Below are 17678 nucleotides of genomic sequence, written 5' to 3' on the forward strand. Positions count from 1 at the left end.
AGGTCCATTTGTAATTAGATCTGTAATTTTGTCCTCGTATTGTATTTTATCCACTATTACAGTTGCATTTCCTTTATCCGCTGGTAGGATCGTTATGGAGTCATCATTTTTTAAAGTTTTTAAAGCTTTAATTTCCTCTTTACTGATGTTCTGTTCAATTTGATTTGTCTTTTCCAATTCAAGTTTACATAGTACCCTATACTGTTCTTTTTCATGAGTTGGTAAACACTGTGATATTTTTTCACTGAACTAATTATGTCTAATTTTGGAATAGATGGATGAGTAACAGCATAGTTTAAACCCTTTGACAATACCAAATTCTCAGTTGCATTTAACCTTAGAGCATGGAAAATTTTTTCTCTCTCGTAAAAAATTTTCCATACTCTAAGCATTTAACTGTCTATTTGATAGATTGACAACTGTCGCTAATATGTCATTATTTCTATTTAGGTTATCAAAAGTATGTATACTATTTTGTTATAAAAGAATATTAAATTTATTTAAATGTATATTTCTTTGTTTCTGATATGAATTTTGATAAATTATGTGTAAACTAAAAATAATTCGATCAAAATCAGAATTTGATATCATTCCGAAAAGCAAATCTTTAATACTTACCATATCTTGTTCAATAAAAAATAAATTTGACCTGTGAAATTGTAACCTTTCCCGGATCATTGACAAACTGGCTCTATGTAGAATATTTTGGAGTCTTCTGCTTGAGTATGCTGGCCGTAACCTCAAGCCCTTCGGTATTAAGTTGTTATCTCTACATCGTTTTAAGAATTTGATAGAATTTTGACAGTGTGCCAGTTTCTCGTAGAAGGTTTCCAATTTCCTAAAATTTTGACACACGCTAGGCCCATACCGATTTCTTAATGTTGTTCTGAAGCTATTTTCTTGTGGCATTTTTATAATTTTAACTATTTAGAATGGGAAATAAGCCACAATATTATTAAAAAATGATTTTTATTAACGTTTCGACGCCCAAATCGGGTGCCGTTGTCAAAATACAAAATACTATTAATATAAACAAAAATGTTGTTGCTTAGTAAAAAAATTCTTCTAATAATTTATTTAATTTGACTCATTTATATCGGCAATTCAGATACATATGATACATTTTAAAGTAGAAGACTTTAAAATGATATTGCCAATATTTATGAGTTGCGTTCCTGGGACGACTTTACTGAAAGATAGTTCATTCGATTACATGAAATCAACCCCAACTCAAGAATATCCGTCACAAAAAAAAATCATAGCATGTGATCTGCCTTTAAAAAGACAACCACATGCAACGGTGACATTAAAATTCTCGCGTTAGAGATCTCATAGTAAATCACGAGGGAAAACCAGGAAAAACCTCGTGATACTATCCCGACATCGTAAGTATTTGGTCTTACATTTAATTTATTCTCAAAATTAATACCAAATTCTGACTTTACTATAATTTTGTTTAAATTATAAATAATATCAATAATACATGGGTATATAAGTAATACTAAAATATAAAATATGTACTAACTCGACTATTGACTTACTAATTGTGGTATTTTCTTTCTATTGACTTCCTCTTTCAGTATGGGTATCCACATCCTACTGCATCCCACCGAGGAATTTGCGACACAATTGGTTTCGTTTAGCATAATTAGAGCCGCTTCTTTGATTTTTCTCTTTTTACTATCTGTTTCTTTCAGGACTATACTTGAATCTCTCCACTGAACTCTATGTTCATTATCCCATGCATGTTGACATATTTGAGATCTATCAAATTCTCTATTTTTAATATAAGATTGATGTTCACTTATTCTAACGTTTAATGGTCTTGATGTTTCACCTATATAAAACTGTTCGCATTCACAAGGTATTTTATAAATACAATTCTTTGTCCTTTCTTGTTCATTGTTAGGTTTAGTTTTAGATAGAATAGATCTCAATGTATTGGTTGTTTTGAATGTTGTTGAAATGTTGAATTTATTTCCTATTGTTTTAAGTTTCTCGGATAGTCCTTTTATGTATGGTATTGATATTTTCCTCGTATTATTTCTTGTGAATGTTGTAGGATCCCGTTCTATGTTGTTCTGTTCCATTCGATCCAATCTTGACAATTCCTTATTTATAAACGATAAAGGATAATCATTTTTTAATAAAACAGATGTTAAGAATTGTTTTTCTTCTAAAAAGGAATTTTCGTTAGAACAAGTAATTTTGGCTCTATCATATAAGGATTTTATGATTCCCTTTTTAACGTTGATGTTGTGATTTGATTTGTAATTGAGATATCTGTTGGTATGTGTTGGTTTTCTATACACTTGAGTCTCATATCCAGTATCCTTCTTTAAGACTAAAACATCGAGGAAAGGCAGGGTGTTATTATATTCCTTTTCCATTGTAAATTTTATTGTCTCTTCTTGATCGTTTATAATATTCAGGAATGTATCCAACAATTCTGATCTATGAGGCCATATTGAAAACACATCATCTACATATCTCCACCATACAGTGGGTTTTAAATTTTGTTTAGAAATGATATTAGTTTCGAAATCCTCCATAAATATATTAGCCAATAATGGAGATAAAGAGGAGCCCATTGCTAGACCAAAATTTTGTTTATAAAATTCATTATTTAGTTGAAAATAGGTATTATTAGTACATAATGTCAATAACTCCATTATAGCTGATACATTTAGTTTTGTCCTAGTTGTCAATGTATCATCATTCTCTAATTTCGTTTTGATTATGTTTAAAGTTTTATCTAATGGCACATTTGTAAATAAACTGTTTATGTCAAAACTTACTAAAATATTATTTGGATTAAACTCAATAGTTGATAATTTGTTTACAAAATGTTTTGTATTTTTTATAAATGTGTCATCATTATTAGCAAATGGTTTTATAATGTTTAATAAAAATTTTGATAGTTCACTACAAGGAGAACTGATGGTACTACAAATGGGTCTAAGTGGTATGTTCGCTTTATGAATTTTCGGTACTCCATAAAAATGTGGTGACTTACTGTAATGAGGTGTAATTAATTTTCTTTGATAGTATGTTAGATCATTTTTAAATTTGAATAAAGTTCTATAGATTTTGTTTTCCAGTGTTTTCGTTGGATCCTTCGTTAATTTGGTATAAGGTCCATTTGTAATTAGATCTGTAATTTATGGAGGATTTCGAAACTAATATCATTTCTAAACAAAATTTAAAACCCACTGTATGGTGGAGATATGTAGATGATGTGTTTTCAATATGGCCTCATAGATCAGAATTGTTGGATACATTCCTGAATATTATAAACGATCAAGAAGAGACAATAAAATTTACAATGGAAAAGGAATATATAACACCCTGCCTTTCCTCGATGTTTTAGTCTTAAAGAAGGATACTGGATATGAGACTCAAGTGTATAGAAAACCAACACATACCAACAGATATCTCAATTACAAATCAAATCACAACATCAACGTTAAAAAGGGAATCATAAAATCCTTATATGATAGAGCCAAAATTACTTGTTCTAACGAAAATTCCTTTTTAGAAGAAAAACAATTCTTAACATCTGTTTTATTAAAAAATGATTATCCTTTATCGTTTATAAATAAGGAATTGTCAAGATTGGATCAAATGGAACAGAACAACATAGAACGGGATCCTACAACATTCACAAGAAATAATACGAGGAAAATATCAATACCATACATAAAAGGACTATCCAAGAAACTTAAAACAATAGGAAATAAATTCAACATTTCAACAACATTCAAAACAACCAATACATTGAGATCTATTCTATCTAAAACTAAACCTAACAATGAACAAGAAAGGACAAAGAATTGTATTTATAAAATACCTTGTGAATGCGAACAGTTTTATATAGGTGAAACATCAAGACCATTAAACGTTAGAATAAGTGAACATCAATCTTATATTAAAAATAGAGAATTTGATAGATCTCAGATATGTCAACATGCATGGGATAATGAACATAGAGTTCAGTGGAGAGATTCAAGTATAGTCCTGAAAGAAACAGATAGTAAAAAGAGAAAAATCAAAGAAGCGGCTCTAATTATGCTAAACGAAACCAATTGTGTCGCAAATTCCTCGGTGGAATGCAGTAGGATGTGGATACCCATACTGAAAGAGGAAGTCAATAGAAAGAAAATACCACAATTAGTAAGTCAATAGTCGAGTTAGTACATATTTTATATTTTAGTATTACTTATATACCCATGTATTATTGATATTATTTATAATTTAAACAAAATTATAGTAAAGTCAGAATTTGGTATTAATTTTGAGAATAAATTAAATGTAAGACCAAATACTTACGATGTCGGGATAGTATCACGAGGTTTTTCCTGGTTTTCCCTCGTGATTTACTATGAGATCTCTAACGCGAGAATTTTAATGTCACTGTTGCATGTGGTTGTCTTTTTAAAGGCAGATCACATGCTATGATTTTTTTTGTGACGGATATTCTTGAGTTGGGGTTGATTTCATGTAATCGAATGAACTATCTTTCAGTAAAGTCGTCCCAGGAACGCAACTCATAAATATTGGCAATATCATTTTAAAGTCTTCTACTTTAAAATGTATCATATGTATCTGAATTGCCGATATAAATGAGTCAAATTAAATAAATTATTAGAAGAATTTTTTTAATAGGCAACAACATTTTTGTTTATATTAATAGTATTTTGTATTTTGACAACGGCACCCGATTTGGGCGTCGAAACGTTAATAAAAATCATTTTTTAATAATATTGTGGCTTATTTCCCATTCTAAATAGTTAAAATTAAAGATGTTGTTGGCAAAACCCGCTTTTTCCGGGGAAAGTTTTCGTCGAAGTAAATCGGGAAAAAACACGTCTCTATGCAGAATTTAATTACGGTGAATTTTTATTTGAGTGTTTTTGTTGTAAAATTAAAATCTTCGGTGTTATAGAGCAAAAATTGAAAAAAACACGATTTTCGGGCGCCATTTTGTTTATAAAAAAAGTAGCACACTATCTGCGGACTTTGCATATCTATATTATTAATACATTCAATAATTAGATTCGATTCCAGCAATAAAATTGCTGGTAAATAACTTTTCCTTGCATTTTGCTAATAGGGCTTTTCATTCACAGTCATTTGTTTCGAGCTTCTGTCATGTGTCACATAATATTAATTTATCTACGTCGTACGTTATTGGTATGTACCAGTATGTACCAATGATACAAACCAAAGACGTATGACGTAGATATATTAATATTATGTGACACATGACAGAAGCTCGAAACAAATGACAATCGATGAAAAGCCCTATTAGCCCAGAGTACTCCCACATCATGCCCACATCACTGGATGAAACGAATTTCACAGAAAATAAGATATACGTCATGTTCAAATGTCACTTTCGGAATGACATGAGACAGACGTTGACATGACATTATTTATTTTTATTGTTTATGTCGTCGTTTATCTCGTTTATGTTTATCCTTATCGACATGGTATGTTTATGGTTGATTTTGATCGAAAGTGTTTATAATAGTTTATAGATTAGATTAGACATAATTTTTTGGTTTTATTGTTTGAATTGGAATGTAGCCATACTAAACTGTACATATTCATTAATAAACACATATTATCCTTGAAAAATTAATGCAAGTAAACCATTTCTTTGTAAACATAAAATTTGGTCTTCTATTAACAAAATGGAAAGAAAAAAGAAAATCGAAGATACAGTAACAAATATCAAGGATGAGAATACTATTTTTGTCAAGCCTGAATTCATAAAAATAGAGCCTGCTCCAGGTTATCTAGATCCCTATATTGAAGACCAATGGCAAGGAGATTCTGATATTAGTTTGAACCAAATTAAAACAGAATTACCAATGGAAGATATGACATTTGAACAGCACCAAGGTGATTTAGCACAATTCCAGTATTATAATAGTGTTGTTGATAATATAAAACTAGAGCCTACTGCTAAAGGAAGTCAAAGCAGTGAATATGGTATGTATGTTTACAATACAAAAGGTTTATGTATATTATATTCATTTTATAGCATTCTACGCCTTTTCGTTCCTAATCGCCACTCCTTTCTATAGGGCTTTTCATCGATTGTCATATGTTGTATAATCTGTGTATAATTTAATATACACAGATTATATGACAGATGACAGAAGCTCGAAACAAATGACTAGTCTAAATCTCCTTGATGATCTTCTCCAAAAATCACTTTCAGTCACTAGTAATTTATCTTTGTACTTGTTGGTTAATTGCTGGACTTCAGCTCCATAGGTTAACACTGGTTTTAATATTGTGTTGTAAATTCGTTTTTATTTTCGGTTCTTATATTTTTTTGCCACAGTACCGAATTCAGAGCTCCTATAGTCTGTTTACCCTTTACTATCCTTTCTTTAATATTTTCTTCATTTCTTCCTCTACTACAGTAGACTCGCGATTATCCGAGTCTAGGTTATCCGAGCCCCTCAGTTAACCTAGCTTACGTAAAAATCAATCAGACTTTTTTAAACAGTAATATTGATAAGGAAATTTATAGACAGTACTGTATTGGTTTTGTCATTAAAATATACACAGTTATGGTCATTTACGTGTTTTTCTATCGATATAACCAAGCTCGGTGTTAACCGAGTTTTTCTGTATCCGAGGTAGTCACGGTCCCAATTACCTCGGATAATCGCGAGTCTACTGTATTAGTTAGATTTATTCCCAGATAGATATATTCATTGCAGCTTGTAATTGTCTCCTGTTCCAGATTCAGGTTCTCCGTTTCTTTCCTTGGTATGCATAGATATTGGGTTTTTTTGGTATTCACCTCCAGACCCCATTTTCTATATTCCTCTATTAGTTTCCTTGCCACATATTCAAGATCTTCCTTGTCCTGTGCAATTACAATTTGGTCATCTGCATAGTTCAGCGTGTAGAGTATCGTATCTCCTATCGCAATCTCATTCTATTGCACTTCTTCTTCCATTGTCTAAGGGCTTCATCAATATATTGAATAATACTGGTGATATACAACATCCTTGCCTTAGCCGTTTAGTGACCTGGAAACCTTTTGATATATTATTTCCGCTTTTAATTTTGGCTAGAGTCTCTATACAGTTCGAATGTCGAGTTTCTATACAGTTCTTTGAGTGCTTGTATGACAGATACATTTATGCTGTTCTTTTCTAGTACTTCCCATAGTCTATTAATGGGGACTGTATCATATGCCTTCGTTAGACCTACCATGAGTAAATGCAACTCTTGGGCTCTTGACAGCCTTTTTTCTATTACTTGCGTTATACAGAAAATGTTGTCTATTGTGGATCTACCTGCCCTAAAGCTGCTTTCTTCCTCTGATTTGTATGGATGGTACTCTTCACATATTACATCTTTTAGAACTCTTCTGTACAGTCAACTTAGTGTGCTAGTTAAGATAATACCTCTGTAGTTATTTTGATCTTGTTTACCACCTTTCTTATGTATATATGTTATCCATCCTTCTTTCCATGTCTGTGGTACTGATTCTCCATTTAAAAATCTGTTCATTAATGTTGTTATTATTTTAGCTAATTTGTCAGTACCATTTTTAAGTAGTTCTGCAGGGGTCCTATTTTCGAATTCATTCAAGCATATTTCTCATACAAAATTAGACGAACTTCACTTGAAATCTGGTGTCTTGTATTTTCGAATACTTCGTGTACAAATTTTTTCGTATATGACGACTCGAATGGATATGAACCATTTGAATCATGATGCTCGTATACGAATTATTGTTGTCATTTCAAGGTCAGCTCAGTTGTCATGATAGTTTTAGCCGATAATAGTGTTAATTGTGTTGTTGTATACAATATTTTTACATTGAAATTTATTTTCAATGGCTGGTTTAAATAATTCTTTAATAGAAAGAAAGAACATGTTGTACGATTATGTCTTGAAAATATAACCTAACCGAACTTTATGTATGCATTTTAGCATTGGATTTGGTAAGCTCCAAACTTGACATATGACACTGTTGCCATATCCTCAATTTTTTCATACTATCACATTACATAAAGGTGCATTTAAAAAATCGCTTTGAAGTAAAGTTTTGAAAAGTAAATAGTAAAATATCAGTGTAAATACTGGATACAAAAATAATATTAAACAAAATAGCACACTTTCTGCGGACTTTGCAAATCGATATTACTAATATACCTATGCAATCTTAATATTTGATTAAACTTAAAATAACTCCCAAAAATGGCCTTTTTTTATACTTTGTTCAGACTATAAGTCATTATCTTTACGGTAGGTGGGGGTAAAAGTATGCACGGGGCAAAGGTACGCACTTACATTTTTCAGTAACTTCTTATACATTGCCGTGGAATAAGTGTTGCCCCCCCCCTGTTAACTTGTTTATTTTAAGAATATAAGCAAAACGCTCGGACAGGTCGATTTTTAAACTAACCATAGTATATTATAGCATCAACGTTTCGAACTTTACGCGATCCCTCTTCAGGTGACAGGCGTAACTTTAATATTTTTAAATGGTAAAATACATCATGTGACACCTCATTTAACAGATTTTAAAATACTGATTTCAAAAATGTATAATACTTTAATCCTTTTTAAGAGCAGGTACAAAATTTCAGTCGAACTCTTTTTAAACGCATTTATTTTTTTCGAATTCTGAGAAAACTAATCAGTATTTTTGAAAAATTTAAACGCAGAATGATTAGATTATTACCGAGGGCTGACAGTCCCTTAGAATAAACGAAAAGTTTCTTTTGAATGATATGTTTGAAGTTGTTCTGAAGCTATTTTCTTGTGGCATTTTTACAATTTTAACTGTTTAGAATGGGAAATAAGCCACAATATTATTAAAAAATGATTTTTATTAACGTTTCGACGCCCAAATCGGGTGCCGTTGTCAAAATACAAAATACTATTAATATAAACAAAAATGTTGTTGCTTAGTAAAAAAATTCTTCTAATAATTTATTTAATTTGACTCATTTATATCGGCAATTCAGATACATATGATACATTTTAAAGTAGAAGACTTTAAAATGATATTGCCAATATTTATGAGTTGCGTTCCTGGGACGACTTTACTGAAAGATAGTTCATTCGATTACATGAAATCAACCCCAACTCAAGAATATCCGTCACAAAAAAAAAAAAAAAAAAAAAAAAAATACAAAATATTACTAAAATAAACAAAAGTGTTGTTGCTAAGCAAAAAAATTCTTCTAATAATTTATTTAATCTCACTCATTTATATTGGCAATTCAATCGAATGAACTATCTTTCAGTAAGTCGTCCCAGGAACGCAACTCATAAATATTGGCAATATCATTTTAAAGTCTTCTACTTTAAAATGTATCATATGTATCTGAATTGCCGATATAAATGAGTCAAATTAAATAAATTATTAGAAGAATTTTTTTACTAAGCAACAACATTTTTGTTTATATTAATAGTATTTTGTATTTTGACAACGGCACCCGATTTGGGCGTCGAAACGTTAATAAAAATCATTTTTTAATAATATTGTGGCTTATTTCCCATTCTAAATAGTTAAGATATGTTTGAAATTAAAAATCACACTAAATTTTCTCTTTTTTCCACCACTGTGACTTATTAAAATAAACATTATAGGAGTTCTCAGGGACTTTAGACCATCGAGAATACTGTAATATTTCATTCTGCGTTTAAATTTTTCAAAAATATTTATTGGTTTTTTCAGGATTCGAAAAAAATTATTGCATTTAGAAAGAATTCGACCGAAATTTTTCGCCTACGCTCTCAAACAGGATTAAAGTATTATACATTTTTGAACTCAGTATTTTAAGAGATTTTAAATGAGGTGTCACATTATGTACTTTCCCATTTAAAAAAATCAAAGTTATGGCTGTCACCTGAAGAGGGATCGCGTAAAGTTCGAAACGTTGATGCTATAATATACTATGATTAGTTTAAAAATCGACCTGTCTGAGCGTTTTGCTTATATTCTTAAAATAAACAAGTTAACAGGGGGGGGGGGCAACACTTATTCCACCGCACTGTATGTTGGCGACAACATCTTGTGGCATATGTTTGTACTACTCAGTAGCATTGAATGAGAAACTTTGGCGCAATCAGGGCGAACACAACAACAAAAATGAGATAAAAATTATTTTTGTACCTTTTGATTTAATTTTTCTTAAAAATTGATTGATTCTAATTCTTAATCTTTCAAACTCAGATTATTATTGGTTAGGCATGTTGAAAGTTTATTGTTAGAAGTCTTCTTCTACATGGCAGTTTGAAGTTCATATGTGCATAGTTTCATATTGAGGTGAGATATATTATTGGTTGCCGGATGGGGCAAAAGTACTCACACAAATGGAGCAAAGGTACGCACTGCGAACATTGAAATGGGGCAAACGTTCGCAGTGCGTACCTTTGCCCCCAATGAGGTAGACTTGGCAAATGCATGTTTCAAGTCAATCTTCAAAGTGAATATCAAATTGAGCTTGATATACTATCAGCTAATTTGGTCTCAATTGCAAAATGTCTCAAATCCGCAAAAGTACACACATGCATACTTTTGCCCCATTGGGTATCACCCCCATTGGGTGGGGCAAAGGTACGCATTTAAATTATTTTTTTCAAATAGTTATCAACACTACAAAAATAATATTGAAGAGTTTCCATTTGCCTAATATGATTACAAAATGTATCAATTTCACTTTCATCTATACTCTGTGCCAATTCAAGCATTAGGAGATTCACTAGAGATGAAAATTTAGAAAATGCGTACCTTTGCCCCCACCTACCCTATATATTAAACGTTCTTATACAATCTTATTCTTGTACATTATACCCCAGTATATATAACATTATTTGTTTTTAATACTGCGATTATACCATTGATTGAAATTATACAAGAAATAGACAAAAAAAGTATGGCAACATTGTGACTCTTCAGATGACAGATAAGTTAACAAATAAGTTAATTCAAATAACAATGTTATTCGAATTTGCAGTGTTGCCGGTGCTAATTCTTCTCATATACGTATAACATTTCGAAGGGCGTTACACATTCACGTTCGTATACGAAATTTTTCATTCGAGTTAACTCGTATGCGAAAATATTCGATTGAATTCGAAAATATGACCCCAGGTATTCCTTCCGGCCTGGGGTGCAGCCATTTTTTAATAAGGATATTGCTTGTTTGGTCTGCAAAAGGTTTTCAAATCATATTTAAATTTTTTTAAAATAAGAATTTCTCTATTCTTTATTCCCTTAAATCTTAAACACTGACATGCAGTATGCCATATTCTGCCAAAAATATATTTTGAAGTAAAACTACACTTGCGATCATAAAAAGCGGGTCACTCGATGAATTATTCAAGTTAGATGTCTCGAATTTTCTAAACCTGTTGTCCGATTTGAATGATTTTTGAAGATATTCTTCTTTAGCGGCGATTCGATTGAGGGTAAAATTGTACATAAATCTGCGCGCCTGCGCACACAGACAGCATGTAGTTAATTGCTAATCTTTCAAGATAGGTATGTATGTATCTGTAACCGTGCAAATAAGTCATTAAAAGAATATATTAGTGTTTTTAGTAAATGTATTAATTATTATAATTCTTGTGTTTTTGGATTTGTGTTTCTCTGTAGTAAAATAATAAAATATTCTGTAGGCATAATATCCGAAACTTACATGTCAATTACAAGGACCTCGCTGGAGTAGCTGGTAGGGCGTTAGCTCCGAGATTGGAAGGACGCGTGTTCAAATCCTGGGCGATTCATATTTTTTTTTTATTTTTGGTTGTTTTAATAAAAATTTTTTGAAAGTGGTAGATAAGAAAGTTAGTTTAATTTTTAAATAAAATACAAATAACCTGTTAAGTATATTTACTTCGTTTAAATTACCTATATAATAGAAGAATATCTTCTTACGTGCGTACAAAGTACACACACACATTCATTTTTTTAGTATGTTATAGCCTTATTCTTTAACAATATCACCATAATAATATTGTTGTTAGACAGGTAAATTGTCATTGTATACCGGGTGTAACAATCATACTGTGTTTATTCCTCAAAGTTCGAAACACCCCGTGGAATGTTTTAGCATAGATAAAATATTGATATTAAAACTCGATTGTAGCCTTAAGCTTTCTTAACATTTTCTTTTTTGATTTATTTGTTTATGTTAGATAATAAAAAAGTTAGGCACCTTAACAACTAAACATGTTCTTCATCAATACAGGGTGTTTCTAAATAAGTGCGACAAACTTTAAGGGGCAATTCTGCATGAAAAAATAATGACCGTTTGCTTTATAAACGTATGACCGCAAATTCTTTGGTTTCAAGATACGGGATGTTGAATTTTTTCTTACAAACTGACGATTTATTTATTGCTCTAAAACCGGTTGAGATATGCAAATGAAATTTGGTAGATGTTAAGAGGTAGTTAGGCTCATTTTTTGACATACAATTAAGAATTTTATATTCACCATTGGCGTGCATACGGGATGTATCTAAAATGTTTATACCCGTATGCATGCCAATAGTGAATATAGAATTATTAATTGTATGTCAAAAAATCCACCATAACTGCCTCTTAAAACCTATCAAATTTCATTTGCATATCTCTATTGGTTTTAGAGCAATAAATAAATTGTCAGTTTGTAAGAAAAATTTCAACATCCCGTATCTTGGAAACGAAGCATTTGCGGACATATTTTTATAAAGCAAACTGTCATTATTTTTTCATGCAGAATAATCCCTTAAAGTTTGTCGCACTTATTTAGAAACACCCTGTATTGATGAAGAACATGGCTAGTTATTAACGTGCTTAATTTTTTTTATCCAACATAAACAAATAAATCAAAAAAGAAAATGTTAAGAGACCCTAAGGCTACAATTGAGTTTTGATTTCAATATTTTATCTATGTTAAAACTTTCTACAGGGTGTTCCGAACTTTTAGGAATAAACACCATATTTAGGAAAACATAAAATAAATTTACCGGCCTAGCAACAAAATTGTTAAAGCGATATTGCTAAAGAATAAGGCTATAACATACTAAAAAATCACTCAAATCGGACAATAGGTTTAGAAAATTCGACATCTAACTTGAATAACTCATCGAGTGACCCGCTTTTTATGATCGCGAGTGTGGTTAGTGTTGGAAAATTCTCGAGAATGAAAAATCGGAGAATATTCCCGAGAATATTCTCGATATGGAGAATTTTCTGAGAATGAACCTTATGACGCGCTTATGTATATTGTTAAAGATGAAATAGGGTATTAAAAATCATTAAATTATATACAAAATTATGAGACGAAACAGTAGTGTTCTTTATATATAAGAAAATACAAAAATAACAGAAAACAAAATTTATTTGACAAAAAAAATGAAATTTTCTTAACAGGAAATACTGGATGTGGTGAGCTAATCTGAAAAAGATGAGGCCTCAGATTCAGAATCTATTTCTATCATTAGCTCATCCTGGTCATCTACATTCTGCATTTTAAAGTACTGATGAGAAGTTGTAGGATTTTGTTTTTCACTAGTCGCCAGCTCAGTCATGGATTGGTCTATGTCTAACAATTTTAAATTGTGAGCAATAAAAGTTACCTTATCAGCCCGTTCACCAGTAAGCCGGTTTCTTTTAGAGGAGTGGATAAAACCATAAGTACTGAAACTTCTTTCAGTCGATGCACTGGATGAAGGCATGCTTACCGTCATTGGACGAACCTAACAGCTGTGTTGGCTGAAAAGCAGTTGATAAATGTGTCTGTTGATTCTTTTCAAATATAATTGTCTCGCTCCCACCGAACATTTAACACATTTTACTAAATGTTTTGTCATTCTTGTTGCATTTTTCAAGTATTGACTATCACAAAATTTGTAAAAGTACTTGTTTTACCATGTACACTTTTAATTTTACAGTAATTCCATATATTCCTTTTAAAGTGAGCACCACATTCTCGCGAAGTTACTTCGGGAAAGTTCACCGAAGTCCGAAGTACCCGTCACTACACACTAATTCTACTTCGCGAGGAACACATTCACGCCGGGCGATAAGGACTTCAGTTCTTTTGACTTGGTCTCAAAAACCGCCACAGAATGCAAGTAGGCCGAGGCGCAACAAAGTCGCATGAACAACCTGTCTACACTCTCGTACTCACTGAACTTCGATCGACTTCGCGAGTAGTATAGTCAGCGTTTTAGGTTTTTTAGTAAATTATGCTTTACTTCGATCCATTCTAAAGATTTGCACGTTAATATTGCACCAAAACAATAAATACTGACACTGTAAACACCCTAGTTAGTGGTTCATGGGATTACCCAGCCCCGGCTACTCAGATTTTCGGGGATTTGATCTAATATCGCGTGAAAGCGAAAAAGCATTTCATGAGCGGAGCGGCAAGTAGGTGTTTAAGCTTCAAGAATAATAATGTTTGGGATGCAAAAAATATACTAGGTGAATTGGCAAAAACAATATAGAAAATTCTCGAAAATAATTTTCTGGCCGAGAATATTCTCGAGAATATTCTCTTGAGAATATTCTCTTCTTACATCACTAAGTGTGGTTTTATAAAAGATTCCTAGTAAACCATCAGTATACCTTCAAGTGGTGTGTAGTTGTACCTGCTCCCAACTTCTGCAGTTTTAGTTAGTATGGTTTAGTCCTTGAGATATGTTGAAAATTTTCTTGCGGTATCACATACCGCATGTCAATGTTTACATATCTATAGTAAAAAACAGTCCATTCAGTATTCTTTCGCTGTTAGTATGGCAGCAAGTTCATCCAGCTGTTTTTCTCTCAAGTCCTTTCAACATCATTATACTATTTTCCAGTTACCAATGTTAGTTTTTGTGTAATTCAGTTCTAAAGGACTTTGTAAGAACCTCCGCCATTTTTTTAATACTAAGCATCCATTCATAATTTTCTTGAAAAAATAAAGTTTATTTGGAACAGCATTTTAATGTACATCAGTGTGAAAATCATTCCGTATTTGATGTAAAAAACAAATACAGTAATGTAGGTCTTTTGGATTTTTCTTTATTCGTCGTCGTCTTCTATTAGATCTACACGTCTTCGTCTTAAGTAATACATTTATAGTGAATTTGTGAATATGTTTATTGATAACACTTACAAAACTAGGGTAGCTTTTGTTTCATTACTAGGCACAAACACGTCTTATTGCTGCTGATGGTAATATTCGACTCTGCTCTCCTGTCTCGCGCCTTGATCTTGTGGCGAACAGTATGAGCGCATATGTGGGGCATGGATATATACACATATAAACTTAAATTACTATTTTGATGTATTGTAAAATATCTACAGTAATATAATACAAATGCATATTAAAAACAAATGAGAATGGCAATGGTATGACATACCTCTTGTCAGTGTCTACATTTTGAAACATGACATCGGTAGTTAAGGGTGAAGTAGGCTATATTGTTACACAAAAATAGTCAAAGGACTAAAAAACTGATAAACTTAAACTTATTTATTTATTAATGCATTTATCCCCAAAAATATAGAAAAATAAATTAAAATTTTTAAATTTATTTATTTATTTATATACGGGATTACCCCTATTACAAAACATACAGTATAAAATCAATTTCTGTAATTTCTTATAAACTAGAGTAAAATTAAAGTCTTAATTACACATTAAACAAAATATTAATAGTTATCCATTACACATATTACATCTATTACACAAATCAATTAAAATAAACAAAAAAGTGCCTGTTAAGCTCTTTTAATCCGATTCTTAAAAGCAGCCAAGGAGACACCAAATATTTCCAAGTTATTCTCGTTTATAATTTTTAGTGTTCGCTCAATGGGCGAATGCATACCATAGTTTGTTCAATGAAAAGGTATATAAAACAAATCAACATGTCTGAGATTTCTTTTGGGAACATATAAATTAATAGATTGGAGAAGTTCAGAACAGCAAATTAAACCATTTAATAATTTAAACACAAATACCAAATCCGAGTTATCTCGTCGAGTTTTTAATAAATTCATGTTGAGTGTTTTTAAAATATAGGTATAATCATGATTCGTAATGCGTATGTTAATTTGTATGCACAAATCTCAAAAATTTATTCTGCATTCTCTCCAACATAGTAGAATGAGCTTGGTATTGTGGAAACCATACAATAGATACATATTCCACTTTAGATACAACCAAAGCATAATATACCGTTCTTAAAGCCCATACAGATAGTCTCAGACAGTTGCGAATGATAAAGCCCAAAGATTTTAATGCATTTACTGTTATATTATTTATGTGTTGCACAAAACGCAACTGTTCATCAAATGTGACTCCTAAGTCTTTTATTGTTTTGACATAAGACAATTAATTTTCATTGATTGTATAAGAAGTATCATATTTTTTATTGCCTCTATAAAAGCTTATATAGCAGCATTTAGCAACATTTAAATGCAAAATATTATTCTCACACCAAATACTCAACCGGTCTAAATCTTTTTGTATTAATGTTCGATGTCAACATTTGAATCTACAGATTTAAATAATTTCAAATCATCTGCAAACATCAGGAAATCGCAATTTCTAAATCATTCTGATATATCGTTCACAAATATATTAAATAACAAAGGTGAACAGTGAGCTCCTTGGGGTACTCCTGATGTCACATGAATTATTTGAATTAAAACAACCTATTCTCACCTGCTGTGTGCGATCTCTTAAAAAGCTATTGAACCATTGTAAGGATTGATGACAAGCCAAAAGCATTTAATTTTCCTAATGTTATGATCTACTCTGTCAAATGCCTTGGAGAAGTAAGTATAAATAGCATCCATCTGACTTTTATTCTCCAACGCGTTTAATATTTTTTGTTCAAAGAGTACTAAATTTGCCGTTGATTTATTCTGAGAAAATCCATGTTGATTGTGTATTAGGCGCTCTTTACAATAAAATTTTTATTGATTGTGCATTAGTCTATCAAAAAGTTTTGGTATATAGAGGATTGTTTACAAACGCTTCGATAATTTGTTATGTCTTGTTTATTACCTGATTTAAAAATTGGGCAGATATAAGAGTGCTTCCATAAAGTTGGGAAAACTCATGTCTTTACTGATGACTCAAACAGAAGAGTATCTGTATCTATTAGTTAGCGAATAGATACAGTTCTTTAGAAAGTAATCGGGAATACCATCTGGACCACTGCTTAACTTATTGGGTAGGGATAAAATGTTGTTGATTATTTCATTCATAGGAGATTCTGACCAATAGAAAGCTACAGAAATCTGAATTAAATCGATAATTTTTGATAATCTCCCGTCGTTAAGTATATTACGTCAGATGCCCTTCGTTGCTACAAAAAAATACATTCAGTGACATTAATGACAATTAATGTTTTAAAAGTTATAAAAGTGATGACTTTCAATCGTCAAATATTTATAAAAACTGTGTGTTTAATGGTACTTACATAAATAATTTACAATAAAATTTTGGTTTTGAACAGTTTTATTCATGAAATAATCGCAACAAATTACACTCGACCTCTGAAATTAATATAGAATTTTTGCTCTCGTGACACTTTGACATAATTTTACTCGCCTTCGGCTCGTGAAATTAAAACTGTCAAAGTGTCACTCGGGAAAAATTCAATAATTTCAGAGCTCTTGTGCAATTACTACTGAAAATAT

The 17678-nt window shown here is 31.3% G+C and overlaps 1 protein-coding gene across 1 annotated transcript in view; it reads left to right on the plus strand.

The window, feature by feature from the left end:
* The first annotated feature begins 5342 nt into the window (after positions 1 to 5342).
* LOC126892253 (zinc finger protein 271-like) overlaps positions 5343 to 17678 on the plus strand; it is a 129591-nt gene continuing 117255 nt past the window's right edge. The window contains exon 1 of the mRNA XM_050661747.1: positions 5343 to 5997. Within this exon, the coding sequence (XP_050517704.1) occupies positions 5697 to 5997 (301 nt within the window). The 5' untranslated portion in view covers positions 5343 to 5696. The remainder of the gene's footprint in view (positions 5998 to 17678) is intronic.

The sequence above is a fragment of the Diabrotica virgifera genome, chromosome 9, assembly GCF_917563875.1.
Source record: "Diabrotica virgifera virgifera chromosome 9, PGI_DIABVI_V3a".
Lineage (NCBI taxonomy): Eukaryota > Metazoa > Arthropoda > Insecta > Coleoptera > Chrysomelidae > Diabrotica > Diabrotica virgifera.